General features: G+C 43.3%; 1 protein-coding gene across 1 annotated transcript; it reads right to left on the bottom strand.

The window, feature by feature from the left end:
- Window positions 1–5,700: 5,700 nt before the first annotated feature.
- On the bottom strand, window positions 5,701–14,799 carry tmem175 (transmembrane protein 175). Its single transcript, XM_069718770.1, has 10 exons — window positions 14,398–14,799; window positions 11,779–11,817; window positions 11,538–11,635; window positions 10,628–10,679; window positions 10,489–10,524; window positions 10,319–10,402; window positions 10,066–10,230; window positions 9,501–9,579; window positions 9,282–9,417; window positions 5,701–7,665 (listed from the first exon to the last, which is right to left on the bottom strand). The coding sequence occupies exons 1-10, from the start codon at window positions 14,593–14,595 to the stop codon at window positions 6,993–6,995; spliced, it is 1,560 nt and encodes a 519-aa protein (XP_069574871.1). The 5' UTR covers window positions 14,596–14,799; the 3' UTR covers window positions 5,701–6,992.
- Between the last annotated feature and the right edge of the window lie 794 nt (window positions 14,800–15,593).

The following is a 15,593-nucleotide window of genomic DNA, read 5'->3' as shown; positions in this document are numbered from 1 at the left end:
CATTTCCTTTCATCTACGTTGATCTTAGTCCCACACAAGTGGATCATCTGGTAGAAAACACTGCAGTATCTCTGCTACAACTCTAGATGATGTCGCCCCTCTGAAGAAGAGTCATGAACCAGAGGAAGTTGTCTCCGTGGTACAACTCAGAACTACGCTCTGCTAGGCAGCGACTAGATCTGAGCGACTTTAGGCTGATAAAAGCAAAGGGCCTACAATCTGAAAGGACAAAAAGCAGTATAAAGATCTGAGCAGGACAATCCAACGTAGGACTAGACAGGAGAAGCAGGCTTTCCTTGAAAAGAAGTGCGAGGAGGTTGAGTCACATTCATCTTCCAATCACTCTGGAGATCTTTTTAAGGCAGTAAAAGAAATCACAGGGAAGAAAACAGTAACCCAAGAGGGCGGGGCATGCAGTTGCATAGCAACAGTAAACAAAGCATTAGAACACATCAAAGGAGTCCTTCTGATGATGTCATAATCAGCCACATTCTGTCCATATCCACTTTAGAAAGGAAGCCGGACGCGCCGCCTACACTTTGACTACATATTAATGAGAACGACGCGCACGCTCTCACAACAACATCAACTACATTAACACCTTAGAGACAATCAGTTTGTCTGAAATGGCTTCACCACAAAGAAGATTTACTCCCAGGGCTCCTTCTTCCTCCTCACAGGATTCCATCGCGGCGGCCCAGTTGAGTAATTGGAGGTCAGCCGAGCACCAAGTGAATCAGGAATACCTGAGCAGGGCTGCTGCAGAGAGGGCCGAGTTCAGGGAACAGAAGCGGCTCAGACTGCTGGATAAATCCAGTCAGGTCGAGTCGGGCTTTCAACAGGAGGGCTGTGACAGAAGATTGAACCAGGCAGTCAATGCAGCACTGATGCTAAAAAAAAATAAGGAGCTCATAGAGATAAAAAAAGGAAATGAGAAGAGAGAAATAGATTACAACAGGCAGGCTGACGAGGACATGGCCTGCAGATGTTTAGAGGCTGCAAAAGGAGAGCAGGAACAAATGCGTTTAAATATGCGTAAAAGGCAAGCTCTCGCTTATTACCAGCTGGAACAAATGAGACAGAAGAAAGAATTGAACCAAGCGAAGGAAGACGAGGAAAGAAAAGAGGGAGACAGGGTGATGGCCATGAAAAGAGAGTACGAAGAGGAGATGAGAGTCAAAGCCTTAAGAAAAGCTGAGTATCAAAAAACAGCCACCAAAGAGCGATTCGAGGAAATCTCAATTAAAAACCTCCAGAAAGAAAAACAGTCAGAAGTCCTGTATGAGGAGGAATTCAGAAGAAATGTGCAGTGTCAAATGGACAAGAAGTTCAAGCTGGGGGAGAAATACCTCGCTGAACAAGTAAGACAGCGCCAGTTATGCACAGAAGATTTCACTGATCATTTGGCAGCCGTACAGAAAGAGGAGGCTGCCGTGATGGCTCTGGAGGAGAGTAACCGATGGCAACAGGTGGCTGAGCAAAAAGCCAAAGAGGCGAAGCGGCAGAAGGAGATGAAGGAGGAAAGAGCTGCAATGTTCAAGTCTATTTCAGGGTTCAGAAACACAAAGATGAGGCAGAAGCAGGAGGAGAAAAGAAGTGAGGAAAAGACCAACAGGAAGTGGATTGAAGAGCAAATCGATTCAGACAACTTGTATAAAATAGAAAAACAGGAAGCAGCTGAAAGGAGGCGAGAAGGAAGGTTGTGTGTTGACAGCAGCAATCTGGCCATGGAAGCAGGAAAACGTGTCTTTGCTGAGCAGCTGAGGAGGAACCAACAAATGGCTGAAGTGAAGAACGCAGAAGAGGCTGCTGAGAAGGAAAGATGTCTCCAGCAGCGTTTTCAGGGCCAACTTCTCCGAGCCGAAGGACCCGTTGATATTCCTCAATGTGTGTTGGACAAGGAGGAGGTGTCCGACCACCGCTGCTCACAGACCGGCGGTCCACTGCTCAAACGTGGCAAGATCGGTGGCCCTCAACTCCGTCAGCCGTTCAGCATCCTGCCCGTTCCAATGGAGGACAAGGAGTCCTGCCGTCTACGGCACCTTCGAGGACGGGCCCGGCAGAGGTTTGGTGGAAGGGAGTCGGTCGGAGGTATCGACTACCGCTCGCCCACCGACGCGCGTCAGCCCACGAAGGTTGTCCTCCCGCCCATTTCTACCGACACGCAGCCGACACAGTCGGTCCTCACGCCCGTCTCTACAGTCAGACGGCCGTCCGCAAAGTCTGTCCTTCCACCCGTTTCCACCAACCAACAGCAGTGGACAAACGCGGCCAACGAGGCCTGCGGGCAACCGTCAAACACCTGTTCACCGGCCAGGAACCCACCGATCCCGTCAAACCGCGGTGACACCAGATCAAATTTCCACCGAATCTCGACAGATGTTACCAAATATAGAGAAAACGTCCTCCGATCGCAGTTACAACGATAATAGATATTTTACAATCTGAATCCAGTTAGTGGACAACGCGCTTCATCAGCTGATCCACAGCTGCACACGTATGCTGTCGTAAGTTAACTTGATCTCATTAGGTTTACTCCGGGAACTCCGGTTTTTCCTACAAAAAAAAAATCACCTAAAGTAAGGTTGTAGTTTTATTTTCGATTTCTTGGATGGTGGTTTGATTTTGGAGGCAACCACTGAAATCAAACAGCACCAACCAAAGACGTAAAACTATTTTCAAAACCTACAATGGCCAAATATAAAAATAAAACGACCGCGAACACAAATGAATACTCTTCAAAAATATAATAAAACATGAATACATGTGTGTATACCGCTGCATGAACTAGGCTGGACTAAACACAGATTCTGAACGCTTTCAGACACGCACTGCACTGTAACTTCAGTCTCTTCTCAACTTGTGGCTTCTTTCACATTTACACAGTTTAAGCATGAATACCATTTTTTAAAACAGCTGACAAGTCGTTGTGTTATTAACATTGGCCTTAAAGGGGCCGCTGGGACAGGAAATGCACGCAAAACAAAGCAAATCACTTTTAGTCAAAGCAATTTTGTAGTTGATGTGAATTTAATTCATGTCCGTCAGGACCACTACTGTCAAAGAAGGCTTTATTGCACGAGCAGTCATTTCATTTGTGTTCAACAGGCAGGCTGACGAGGACCCGAAGACGTTTAGAGGCTGGAAAAGGAGAGCAGGAAGAAGATCTTTCACAGATGCCTAAAAGTCAAACTCTCGCCTTTAAGTAGATGAGACTAAAATGTTGTGAAAGATCATTCACAATTATTTAAAAACACAATTTAACTCAATTATAATAATGAAAGTTATGTTGTGTTGTTTGATATTATATTACAAGTCTGTGACTAATAGTGTTAAACTCTGAGCATTGAACATTTCATGCTGGTTATTTTTGTAAAAAATGAACAAACAACAGTTTAAAAACACATTTGAAGTCTTTTCCATTTCATGGTGCCTCATACTTATGCAGCCGTCATGGTACCTGGTTTCCATGTCCATAATGAACTCCCAGAAAGGCTGAGGAATGTGAACTGGGCTCTGAAATCAGGCCTGTGATCTGGTCGTCGCCATGGTTACTATCATCTCTAGCGCTCGGCCAGAAGAACTTGTTCACCCCGTTGCGTGCATTTGACTTTCCCGTTGTTTTCCTCCACCTGAAGGATGATGCAAGTGTTCATCATCCTGCACAACATACCATTGGCCGATGTGTTTCTGTCCGATCTCTTCGGGTCTGTAATCTTTCCTTGTTTGATCGATTGTATCCATAGCAACAAGAGGAACCTCCTGTAGATGGTGGCTCGGACAGTCAAACACTCCCTCGCCAGATTTGCAGAAACAGCTGACATCCCTGTACATGAGGACGCCAGGAGACACGCTGAGGACCTCGTGCATTTTCATTGTGCCTCTAATGGTGAACAAGGACATTTGCTTCCTTTTCACATTTCTCCTCACTCCCATCATAGAGTTTCACCTTACTTGTATCCTTCAGCAGCTGGAAAAAGCTCCGGGCATCAGGGATATCTTTCCCTTGACGAACGAATGTGGTGCACCCTTTCCACAACTTGCCTCGAAGAAGCTCCACGTCACTGTGGAGAAACTCTTCTGGTGCGGCTCAGTTGATACGATGTAAAGGTTTGAGCGTTTTGTTGGCAGGTCCATCACTAAAAACGACATCGGGGTGATCCTTTCCCAGGAACTGAAGAATAGGATCCAAATGAGCCCATAAAGCAGGTCCTGTCTTCTGCTGGGGGAGATGGTACATGGCAGGTGGAGGGTCACCTGCTGATGTGACCCCCCAAAGAGTTCATTGGAATATTTACAGACGTAGTTCTCTCTGAGGTTCTTGTATGTGTTGTATTGCCAACGAATGTTAAAAAGGTCTCCTGAAGATAAACAGCCTGTCCACTAGGGAAGAGACAAGTCCTCGGGTGGAACGAGCTCCGCCTCCTCCTGCTGCAGCAGCTCTGCTGAGACGCTCCGTCAGCCTGTTCAGTCATTAGAGGAAATAACAACTCACGACTCTTCCAGGTAATTTACATTTTTTAAATTTCCGGTCTAAGCCTCGTTTTGATTTTGAGTCTTTACAACTTTTGTATTTACGTTTTAGTGCTCTCAAAACAGCAGAGTGACATTTCAGGGCTTTTGTAACGTGGGTGTTGACCCGCTGGGCTTCAGGAGATTTTGGGCTTTTAAGCTTCTCTTTTTTACGTTGAGCATCTCTCCTTCGTTGTCTCTTTCCTTGTTATAGTTGTCTGTCAACAATCTTTACTTCAAAAAAAGTTGACTCTCTTTCTGTCTCTTTTTTGCTCCTCTTCCTGTCTGATCTATCCTATGATATTATGGGATGACTTTTTATCTGATTTTGCACCACATGCTATATTATTATATTTTTACAATATTTTGAACCAAATGCTACACTAAGACATTTTTATGATATTTTGGACCACATGCTAGACTATAATATTTTGGACCAAGAGCAATACAGGGACATTTTCTCAACTTCCTTCAATTCTCCGTTGCTGCCAAAGCAGTCTGCGTGTTTTCCCTCAGAAAGGAGCGTGGTGATGACAGCCCGCCCTGGATGACAATATTTAGTCGCTGAGACTTTTATCCAAATTTCTCCTTCAAACTAACCAGTTTAAATAATGCCAAAGAGTTGCTTTTTAGTTAGTTGAACCAACAATGATGTGAAAACTCTTATCTCCAATCTTTTTCCCTGTCATGTCCTAAAAAAGATCCTGATAGAAGGGCTCTATGGCACCACTCTACACAAGGGAAGACTGTCGTGATGTGACTGAGGAGGCATCAAATCAACCTTTTTTTTTTATCTATCCAGCGTGTTGTATGGCAGAGTGGAAATATAATCCCTGGACATTGTGCTGTCGTGTCATTTTGATCCGGTGGTTTAAAATGGATTGGTTTTTGTGATGCTATTTTCCCCCAAAAGGGGGCGTGGACGTGCTGAAACCCAAAGTTCCAGGAAGTGCCGGTCTGATTTATAGAAACAACACAGAAGTGGCCTGAAAGGGAACGCAACGAGTGCACTGCATTCTGGGTTTCTTAAGACTTCTGCCTTTTGAGCGAAAATGAATACTAAAGCCCATTTTCTCTCTTTTCTCTGGTCATGGAGCACCAATTTTAAGAAATATTTGCACCAGGTTTCATACAAACATCATCTTTGCACGGTTGAAATATCTCTTCAATGACAAGACAGAGAATTCATTTTCACATTAAAGGACCAACTTCGGATTTATTCACAAAACAAAGCGTGACAATTTTGACATTTAAAAAATAGATATTTTGCACAGTGTGAAACAGACATCAAAGCATTGAGAGCTCCTCAGATTCTCCCCTCCGACTCAACTGGCCTCAATAAACTCACCACCATGTTGGAGGAGTGACGAGTGAAAGGTGATTACAGAGAAAATATTTGTTTCTAGAGGAAGCGTCTTGATGGAAAGGAGATAAAATCCTGGCATTCATTCCTCTATAACAGCATAGAGATTTTAGTTTTCCTTTTCAAAATTATCACCAATGATTCCAGATCCCACTAAATATTAATATTACACATAAAATAGCCATACTTAATTCGCTTTGAACGTGATCCAAAACAGACCAAATACATCTTAAAAAACAACTGTTTTTTTTGTTGCCACGGTTATTTTGTCCCTATTCTGTCCCTCTTCCATCACCTGGCAGGTTTCTATTAAAGTGCGTCCAGGTCACTATTACAACACATCTGAAACAAAAATTACAACAAAAAAAATCAGAAACAGCCATTCGCACTCGGATCTTTTTCTGTTTTTACATCCAAAGTTTTAGGGGTGAGTGAAGCGCATTATTCAAATATAACAGTAGAGATAAAACAATATTGTGATGTAAGGTGAGAGTCCATTCCCGTGGGTACTACACACACATATCGGACAGATAAATAGTGCAATTTGAAATGTTATGGCCATCCCAGTTCAGAACAGTGTTTAAAGTGCTCGATACTCCAGTCTTAAAACATCTCCCACATTTACAACATTCACCTTTCACCAACAAGTATTTAGAAATACTTCAGCCATCAGCTGTTTGGCGTTCTGCGGCTGGATGTGTCTGAACATGCTCAGAAACTCCTCTGTGGTGACCAGAGGGTCCAAAATAAATGAATTAAGGCCAACAGTCACCAACTGTGCACAACAAAGCAGGATAAACTGAGCCCTTGAGTGCCTGGTTATCATCTCAGGACGAGCCCACTCAAGATGGTTGTTAAGTATTTGCTGATCTAACTTACATGAGTATATTCTTAATGGTGTTGTTCAGAAATAAACTGAAAGAGCTTTGTCTGTCAGTATCAGTACTGTATCCTTCACCACTCTGGTCCACGTCTCAACATGGGTGGTCACATGACCCCATCAACAGGCTCCTGATGGGAAGTCAAACCTACACGGTACCTCTGTCAGAGAGCTTTCAGCGATAATGCCTCACAGCTTTTCCCCTTCATTTTCTGTGGCCACTTCCCATCAAGCTAGCTAGGTGACAAGAGCATTAAATGGGACTCTTGTTTCGTCAGCTTCCTCCTCCAGAACCGTCCTCGGATCGGGCCTGTCAGGACAGAAGATTAGCCGTAGCAGCGCTAACCCGACGCGCACTAAAAGCCTCAACACGAGAAAAGCAAAAGGCACCGTAATCTCCATCAGGTGGAAAATTGAAGCACTAAATTTACTCAAAATACATGTGAGGAAAAACGTCCCCAAGGCTATGCAGGGGTACAAAGCTAGCTTCGCGAACATGAACGCGTGCTCACGCCCGCCGTACCACACGTAGGGGTGCAGAGTTTCCTGTTCATTGTAAAGAGCGACCACCCAAATGGCCAGCTGAAATATACCTGCGAAGAAAATGATGACACAGCTAATCTGAATGGCTTCCAGTTCATTACGAGAGTTATGCGGGAACTCGTGCGTTAGCTGGTAGGCCAAAGGTAAACCCCCGACAAACGCCAGCGAGAAGGTGTTCAGCAGGCCCATGGAGCGTGTTGCCTTGGTGACATGGAGGAAGAGTGAGTGATGGACAAACCAAAGAAGGCCGACGGTGGCGAAAGAACCAAAGTAGGCGAGGTACTCCGGGCCGTAGACCTGCAGAGCCGCTACCAGGCTCCCGTTAAACTGCTTCTGCACGACTATCGGGTCGGGAACATTGTCCTCGCTAAAAGGAAGGAACCAGAAGAGTTTAACGTACGAGCTTGTTGAAACCACTTGAATGCACCTTTTAGCCTATTAGTCACATTTAATCCATAATCGTTTATGGTTCAGAAAATCCAACAAAACCTTCTACAGCAAAAAAAGTTGGGAGTTTCAAATGTAAACAAAAACACAATGCAATGATTTGCAAATCACATAAACCTATATTTAATTGAAAATAGAAGAAAAACAACATATCAAATGTTGAAACTCTAAATGTCCAGGAACTGAGGAGACCAGTTTCTGGAGTTTTGAAAGTGAACTGTGGTCCCATTCTTGCCTGATGGAGGATTTCAGCTGCTCAACAGTTCAGGGTCTCCTTTGTTGTATTGTTCATGTCCTGATGCTCCAGATGTTTTCAATGATTGACAGGTCTGGACTGCAGGAGGCCAGTTTATCAGCGGACTCTTCTACTAGAGAACCATGCTGTTGGAATACGTGCAGAATGTGGTTGGACGTTGTTCTGCTGAAATAAACAAGACCTTCCCTAAAAGAGACGTTGTCTGGATGGCAGCATATGTTGTTCCAAAACCTGAATATATCATTCAGCATTAATGCTTCCTTCCAGATGTTCAAGCTACCCATGCCACGTGCACTAATGCATCCTGTACCATCACAGATGCTGGCTTTAGAACTGAGCTGATAACAAGCTGGATGGTCCCTCTCCTCTTTAACCCGGAGGATGCAGCGTCCATGATTTCCAAACAGAATCTCAGATTGTGATCCATCAGACCTCAGGACAGTTGTCCACTTCACCTCAGTCCATCTTCAATGATCTCGGTCCAGAGAAGGCGGCGGTGTTTCTGGATCATGTTTCTATCTGGTTTCTTCTTTGGAGAGTTTTAACATCATTTGTGGACGCAGCGATGAACTGTGTTCACGGACGATGGTTTTCACAAGTGTTCCTGAGCCCATGCAGTGATTTCCACTCCAGAATAGTGTGTTTTTAATGCAGTGCTGCCTGAAGGCCTGAAGATCACCACCATCCAATATTGGTTTCCAGCCTTGTCCCTTGTGTTCAGAGATTTCTCCAGATTCTCTGAATCTTTTAATGATATTATGAACCGTAGACGATGAAATCCACTAATTCTTTGTAGTTTTACGTTGAGGAACATTATTCTTAGATTGTTGAACTATTTTCCAACACAGTCTTTCAGAGTGGTGAACCTCTCCCCATCTTCACTACTGAGAGACTCTGCCTCTCTGAAATCATCTTTTATACCCAATCATGTTACTGATCTGTTGCCATGGTAACAAAATTAGTTGTGAAATGTTCAACCAGGTATTTTTTCTTTTAACTTTACATAACATCAAATTTCTGTTTCAGCATTTGATATTTTGTGTTTGGCCTATTTTCAATTAAATGAGTTTATGTGATTTGCAAATCATCGCATTTTGATTTCATTTACATTTTACACATTTTTGGAAACGGGGTTGTACAAACTTCATTTGTTTTTGGATAAAACTCATCAGGTATTTTTTGTGAGTGCAGCAGGGAATGAACCATTTTAAAAGCAGCTATGGAGATTTCACTGAAAATTTAAGGGAAGAGACGAAAAAAAGGAGACAAGTAAAACAAACCATATGTTGAGGATGAGAAGCGTTGCTACGATGGCGTAAACTCCATCGCTGAACGCCTCCACTCGCTCCTTGTTGAGGGGCTCGTTAGGCAGGTAGGTGTAGAACAACATGGAGTCCGGAGTCTCCTCCACATGACCTGAAAGGGTTTGTGTTTAAGAAAAGTGATGCACATGTCGCTGAAATAAAGGATATGTGAACAGAGGCGAGCGCTTTGCTTACCGATGGCTTTGCTGCGACACCACTTCAAACATTGCGAGATGTAAGGCAGGAAGATGACGATGGCCAAGAGAACGTACGACTGGAGGAGGAAATGAGAACGTTAGACGACGGAAAAGATTCAGACACCAGAATACTTGAACAAGGGACAGCAACAGAATTGTTGTTGGGTTGTTTGAACATTTCTGCATCCAGATCGGGAATAAAAAAAGCCTCAACAACAAAAATGAGTGCCGAAACTATTGGTTAATTGATTGGTGAGAGAAATCAAATTGGTTAAATTGGTATATTATTCAAAAATGCCAAAACACGGTGAAGATTTGTGTCTTTGCTGTCTGACGTGGCTCCACGGAGGCCTGAAGGCTTCGATAGGAAGACGTCACCTCAGGATCTAGAAACATACACTTTTCCTATTTCTACATTTCTGGATTAAACAGTTGGTTGATTCACTGAGAAAATGATGCAGCGATGTCCAACAGGAGACGACCCTCTTGTCACATAATCACCCTCTGATGTTCTATTGTTTACTGGAGCAGTTTTAAACCACTGAAGAAAAAGTGACGCCAACCAGCTGGAAGAAGATGAAGGAGAAGATGCTGGCGAAGAAGCACATGATGGGGACCCTCATGATGACTTTGAGGATGTTGTGCTTGTAGAAGATCTGGTTCTCTGAGATCTGGATCTGGTCGTTGAGCAGGAAGGGGCGGCTGAAGGCGTACAACACGATCACCGACTACGGAACAACAACACAGACTGAGCTGTGACGATACGACGGTTAGTGTTGACGAGAGGACGACAATGAAAGGTTTAAATGGCTTCACCTGAATGAGGCCGATCACCATCACACATCCGCAAAACAGCAGAATCCCGAGGATGTTCTCAGGGAAGGTCGCCATCAGAGAGAACTGCGAACAAAAGACATTCGAGAGCTTAAATAAAACACATAAAACATGTATTTCTTTCATGTACTGGAACAGATGCTCGTACTCACTGTGTACGGCAGGAAGGTTATCAGCATCATGCAGGCCTGAAACACAACGTGACTTCATCAAATATCGACGATACACTTCAGGTCACACAATCAGAAAATATTTGAAAGCCACAGAGATCTCACTGACTGAAGTACTTACGAGGTTCAGCAGCGCCAGGCTGTCATCAATACGCACAATCACCTGAAATAACCTGCGGAAAATAAACGAGAACCAGCACGTCTGCTGAATGATTAAGGACGTGACAAAAATCTCAGAGTGTGTGAAAGTGTAGCTGAAGTTGAAAGACTGATAATATCACCATAAAGTGCACAGGAAGATCGGACTAATTACACGTATTTATTTAATGAAATGAATTTATTATTAGATGTATTCTCATGACGTGTATGAACATTTTAGTCTCTTCATTTCACCTGCAGCCTCCGAGGAGTCAAACGCACCGAAGAGCAAATTAATGAATATAAAATCAGAATTCAAAGCAGCAGGAAGGTTTACTGTCAGATATGAAAACTAGTGAAATAATCTATATCTCATAAATCATCGGGCAAAGACAGAGAGGACGTCTCACTGCACAGGGGACCGTCTCACTCCTCAGAGGACAGTCTCACTAAATGAATCTTCTCCGATTGGTGATGTCATTTTTCGGAGAGAATTGATTGGTCAGTAGGAGGGGCTTTATCCTGCTCCGGACCAGGTTCAGTTTGCAGCATCAGTTACCATGGTGATCTGGCCAGGTTAAAAGAGAGCCATCTTGGTGATACCGACCACCTTTAGTCTCAACACACCTCACTGACACTCTGATCTCACATCTCTGGCTGTCTGAAACCGTCCCTCCCCTCAGGACCACGGCTGCAGGACTCCCGCTCCCTCTGAACCTCATTACATCCTCTGGAGTCGAAGACGTACGTCGTTCAGTAAAACAAACGTCCACCAGGATCTCAGAGTTGATGATTCAGGGTTCAGAGCTGCACTCTTTCATCCAGCTTCATCACAACATGGCTGCTGGTTTATTCTGATACACTGAACATCTCCTTGTAAAGAAGCCGGTTACCTGATGTGGGCGGCCCACGCCACCGTCACAATGAGGAACGTCATCAAGTAAACAGCGATCTTTGTTGTCAGCAGCAGCTGAACGCTCTGCCTCAACTCCTGCAGACAAAAAACAATCGCACATGAAGTGTGAAACGTTCAGAGTGAAACCACCGACTGCTCCAGGAGGTTTCACTGAAGGACGTTTGTAAGGAAGAAAAATGACGACATGTTGCCGATGTGTTACTGAAGTCCAACGGTACCTCGTTATCTTCTACTTTGGTGTGGGCCACCGGTAATATCTGTAAATAAAGGAAACAGGGTCAGAAGACATGAAGTCACATGATGTTCCACCTCTGGAGACGCTGCACACCTCAGGATGAGAGGATGTCACATGAAACCTGAGCTGTGTTCCAGATGTTTCTGTTCTGTCAGTACAGAAACATCAGAACACCACAAGTTCCAGGATGAAGCACTCAGAACGCTCCAAAGAAGAAGAAGTGAAACTCTGGACACTTTCCACCCTAAATATCAACCATCAGTGATGTCATCAACCATCAGTGATGTCATCGTTGGTTTGTGAACGTTATGAATCCTCCAGTTCAGATTCTGTCCGTCACCATCTTTACTAGTTCGGAGCGGTTTGGAGCAGGAAGTGACCATATTTGGACGAGCTGGGGGAGGAGCCAGAGGTGGATCTGACCGATCTGATCGGAAACCTGGCGATACTACGTCCCGCCCACCGATAGCTGTAACCTGACTGCACCACAGGCCTGTCAATCAAACAGACACGCCCCCAAAAACAGGTCTTCTTGAATCTTCTTTTCTAATGAATGAGGGATTATTTTCAGATGGACCTCCAGAAAACTAAGAAGAAGGAGTGACTTTAGCTAACAACACCGAGATAACTGATGGACACATTTTATTCACTTTGGATTTGATGAGAGAAGTTGAATGGGAGTCTATGGAGCCGGAGGCTTTTTGGAGCCGACCTCTAGTGGCACTCGCTGGTATTGCAGCCGAAGACACTTCTGGATCAGAACCATTTTACAGACCTGAAGCTACGAACTCTTTTATAAATAGTCTATAGTTTTATATCCAGTCTGTAGTTTTATATCCAGTCTGTGTTTTATATCCAGTCTGTGGTTTTATATCCAGTCTGTAGTTTTACATCCAGTCTGTAGTTTTATATCCAGTCTGTAGTTTTATATCCAGTCTGTGGTTTTATATCAAGTCTGTAGTTTTATATCCAGTCTGTAGTTTTATATCCAGTCTGTAGTTTTATATCCAGTCTGTGGTTTTATATCCAGTCTGTAGTTTTATATCCAGTCTGTGTTTTATATCCAGTCTGTGGTTTTATATCCAGTCTGTAGTTTTACATCCAGTCTGTAGTTTTACGTCCAGTCTGTAGTTTTATATCCAGTCTGTAGTTTTATATCCAGTCTGTGGTTTTACATCCAGTCTGTGGTTTTATATCCAGTCTGTAGTTTTATATCCAGTCTGTAGTTTTATATCCAGTCTGTGGTTTTATATCCAGTCTGTAGTTTTATATCAAGTCTGTAGTTTTATATCCAGTCTGTAGTTTTACATCCAGTCTGTAGTTTTATATCCAGTCTGTAGTTTTATATCCAGTCTGTGGTTTTATATCCAGTCTGTAGTTTTATATCCAGTCTGTGGTTTTATATCCAGTCTGTAGTTTTAGATCCAGTCTGTAGTTTTATATCCAGTCTGTGGTTTTATATCCAGTCTGTAGTTTTATATCCAGTCTGTAGTTTATATCCAGTCTGTAGTTTATATCCAGTCTGTGGTTTTATATCCAGTCTGTAGTTTTATATCCAGTCTGTAGTTTTACATCCAGTCTGTAGTTTTATATCCAGTCTGTGTTTTATCTCCAGTCTGTAGTTTTAGATCCAGTCTGTGGTTTTATATCCAGTCTGTAGTTTTATATCCAGTCTGTAGTTTTATATCCAGTCTGTGGTTTTATATCCAGTCTGTAGTTTTATATCCAGTCTGTAGTTTTATATCCAGTCTGTGGTTTTATATCCAGTCTGTAGTTTTATATCCAGTCTGTAGTTTTATATCCAGTCTGTAGTTTTATATCCAGTCTGTAGTTTTATATCCAGTCTGTGGTTTTATATCCAGTCTGTAGTTTTATATCCAGTCTGTGGTTTTATATCCAGTCTGTAGTTTTATATCCAGTCTGTGTTTTATATCCAGTTTTATATCCAGTCTGTAGTTTTATATCCAGTCTGTAGTTTTATATCCAGTCTGTAGTTTTATATCCAGTCTGTGGTTTTATATCCAGTCTGTAGTTTTATATCCAGTCTGTAGTTTTATATCCAGTCTGTAGTTTTATATCCAGTCTGTAGTTTTATATCCAGTCTGTAGTTTTATATCCAGTCTGTGGTTTTATATCCAGTCTGTAGTTTTATATCCATCCAGTCTGTAGTTTTATATCCAGTCTGTAGTTTTATATCATCTGTAGTTTTATATCCAGTCTGTGGTTTTATATCCAGTCTGTAGTTTTACATCCAGTCTGTAGTTTTATATCCAGTTTGTCATCTGGGTCTTAAGATATCATTGGAGGGGGAAGTTCTCATGTTGGGTGGTAAACTCTCCCTCCTCTTCCTCCCTCTTCCTCCTCTTCCTCCTCTCCTTCCTCTCCCTCCTCTTCCTCTTCTCCCTCCTTTCCCTCCTCTTCCTCCCTCTCCTTCCTCTTCCTCCCTCCTCTCCCTCCTCTTCGTCCCTCTCCCTCCTCTTCCTCCATCTCCCTCCTCTCCATCCCTCCCTCCTCCTCCATCTCCTCCTCTCCCCTCCTCTCCCTCCCTCACTCCTCCTCCTCCTCCTCTCTCCTCCCAGCTGTCGGATGCCCGACGTCTTACCATGACGGTGGCGATGATGGAGATGAGTGCATCGCTGTAGGCCAGCAGTCTGTGGGAGGACTGCGTGCTCCCGGGCCCCCCCCCCCCCTCTCCGCCGGACGGACTGACGCTGCCCAGGAACGACGAGGAGCTCCTCGCGCCCGTCTTCTCCATGTCCTCCTCGACGTGGTGCTCGATGATGTCCTCGGTGTCCCCCATCGTGCGGTGGCAGCAGCGGGGAGCGCGGAGCCCACGGACGGAGCGCTTTGCAAACAGTGGGACACAGCTGACTGAGGGGCGGGGTCAAGAAACAGGAAGAAGCGGCGCGGCTCACTTCCTGTTTTTCAGCAAAGATCGTCAGTTGTACAGAGTCGCCACTCTGAGCTTAAAAACGGATCCAGGTCTCTGATTGAGAGGTGGAAATAAACTGAGTACACTCAAACAACTGGTGTACTTCACAAGGTGGTTTCACTGTCTGATCAGTTTGTACTTTACTCTTTCAGACACTTTTTTTGTAACTTTATTTCAATAAAATTTAGCACACAATAAATTATACAGTAGGAACAATATATCATAAACTGAGCTATAATCATAATCCAGTGGTAACAACAGAAAATAGATAAATAAAGAGAATAATAACAATAATTAAATGAAAGAAAACAAAAACAAGACATAAAAAAATAACTAAAGAAGTCAAGAGATCTAATCAGGAAGAAATTTCCGTATGTGATTTAGTTTTTAGTCATTTTAAAGCTTTCTTAAAATGAATGAACTCATTCATGAAGACTAAGAAGAGTGGTCTTCTAAACATGAATGAATCTGCATCTGTGGATGAATCGTTTGGCCGTAATAATCAGGCTGTTATACAGCATCTCCCTTTTCCGGTCTTGTAATCTAACTCCAAATTTGATTCAGAGTGCTTATCATCTTTCCGTCTGGTATGATGACAAGCAGAGAACAAAGTTTCAATGTAAGAATCACCTAAAATACAGTCATTTCTTTTTTATCTTTATGTTAAATCTTTGTCTTGGGAAGTCAATACAAGGATAGATGTCGCTTTTCATTTTAAAGTGAGTTTCCTAATTTCTTCAGGATGATATTTAATAAAGATTTCTCCTTTTCAAACTCTTTCAGAATAACTCTCTGAAGTCTGTTAATGTAACACGGTTTACCAAACACAGATTAGACATGTGAAGCTCTCTTCTGCCTCCAGAGGG

The sequence above is a fragment of the Brachyistius frenatus genome, unplaced genomic scaffold (genome assembly GCF_029030835.1).
Source record: "Brachyistius frenatus isolate BFR_SWC_R1_liver_20210118 unplaced genomic scaffold, ASM2903083v1 Contig_199, whole genome shotgun sequence".
Taxonomy (NCBI): domain Eukaryota; kingdom Metazoa; phylum Chordata; class Actinopteri; family Embiotocidae; genus Brachyistius; species Brachyistius frenatus.
Note: the sequence above shows the minus strand (reverse complement) of the source record. Positions and strands in the feature narration are given on the sequence as shown.

Bases quoted from the DNA above. Each gene is read 5' to 3' on its own strand.
- tmem175 (XM_069718770.1), bottom strand. From the start codon at position 14,595: ATGGGGGACACCGAGGACATCATCGAGCACCACGTCGAGGAGGACATG. The intron at 10,525-10,627 runs GTAAGTACTTCA...GTTGTGTTTCAG, and splicing joins GCCTGGCGCTGCTGAACCTC to GCCTGCATGATGCTGATAAC. The intron at 9,418-9,500 runs GTAAGCAAAGCG...AAACCCTTTCAG, and splicing joins GTGTCGCAGCAAAGCCATCG to GTCATGTGGAGGAGACTCCG.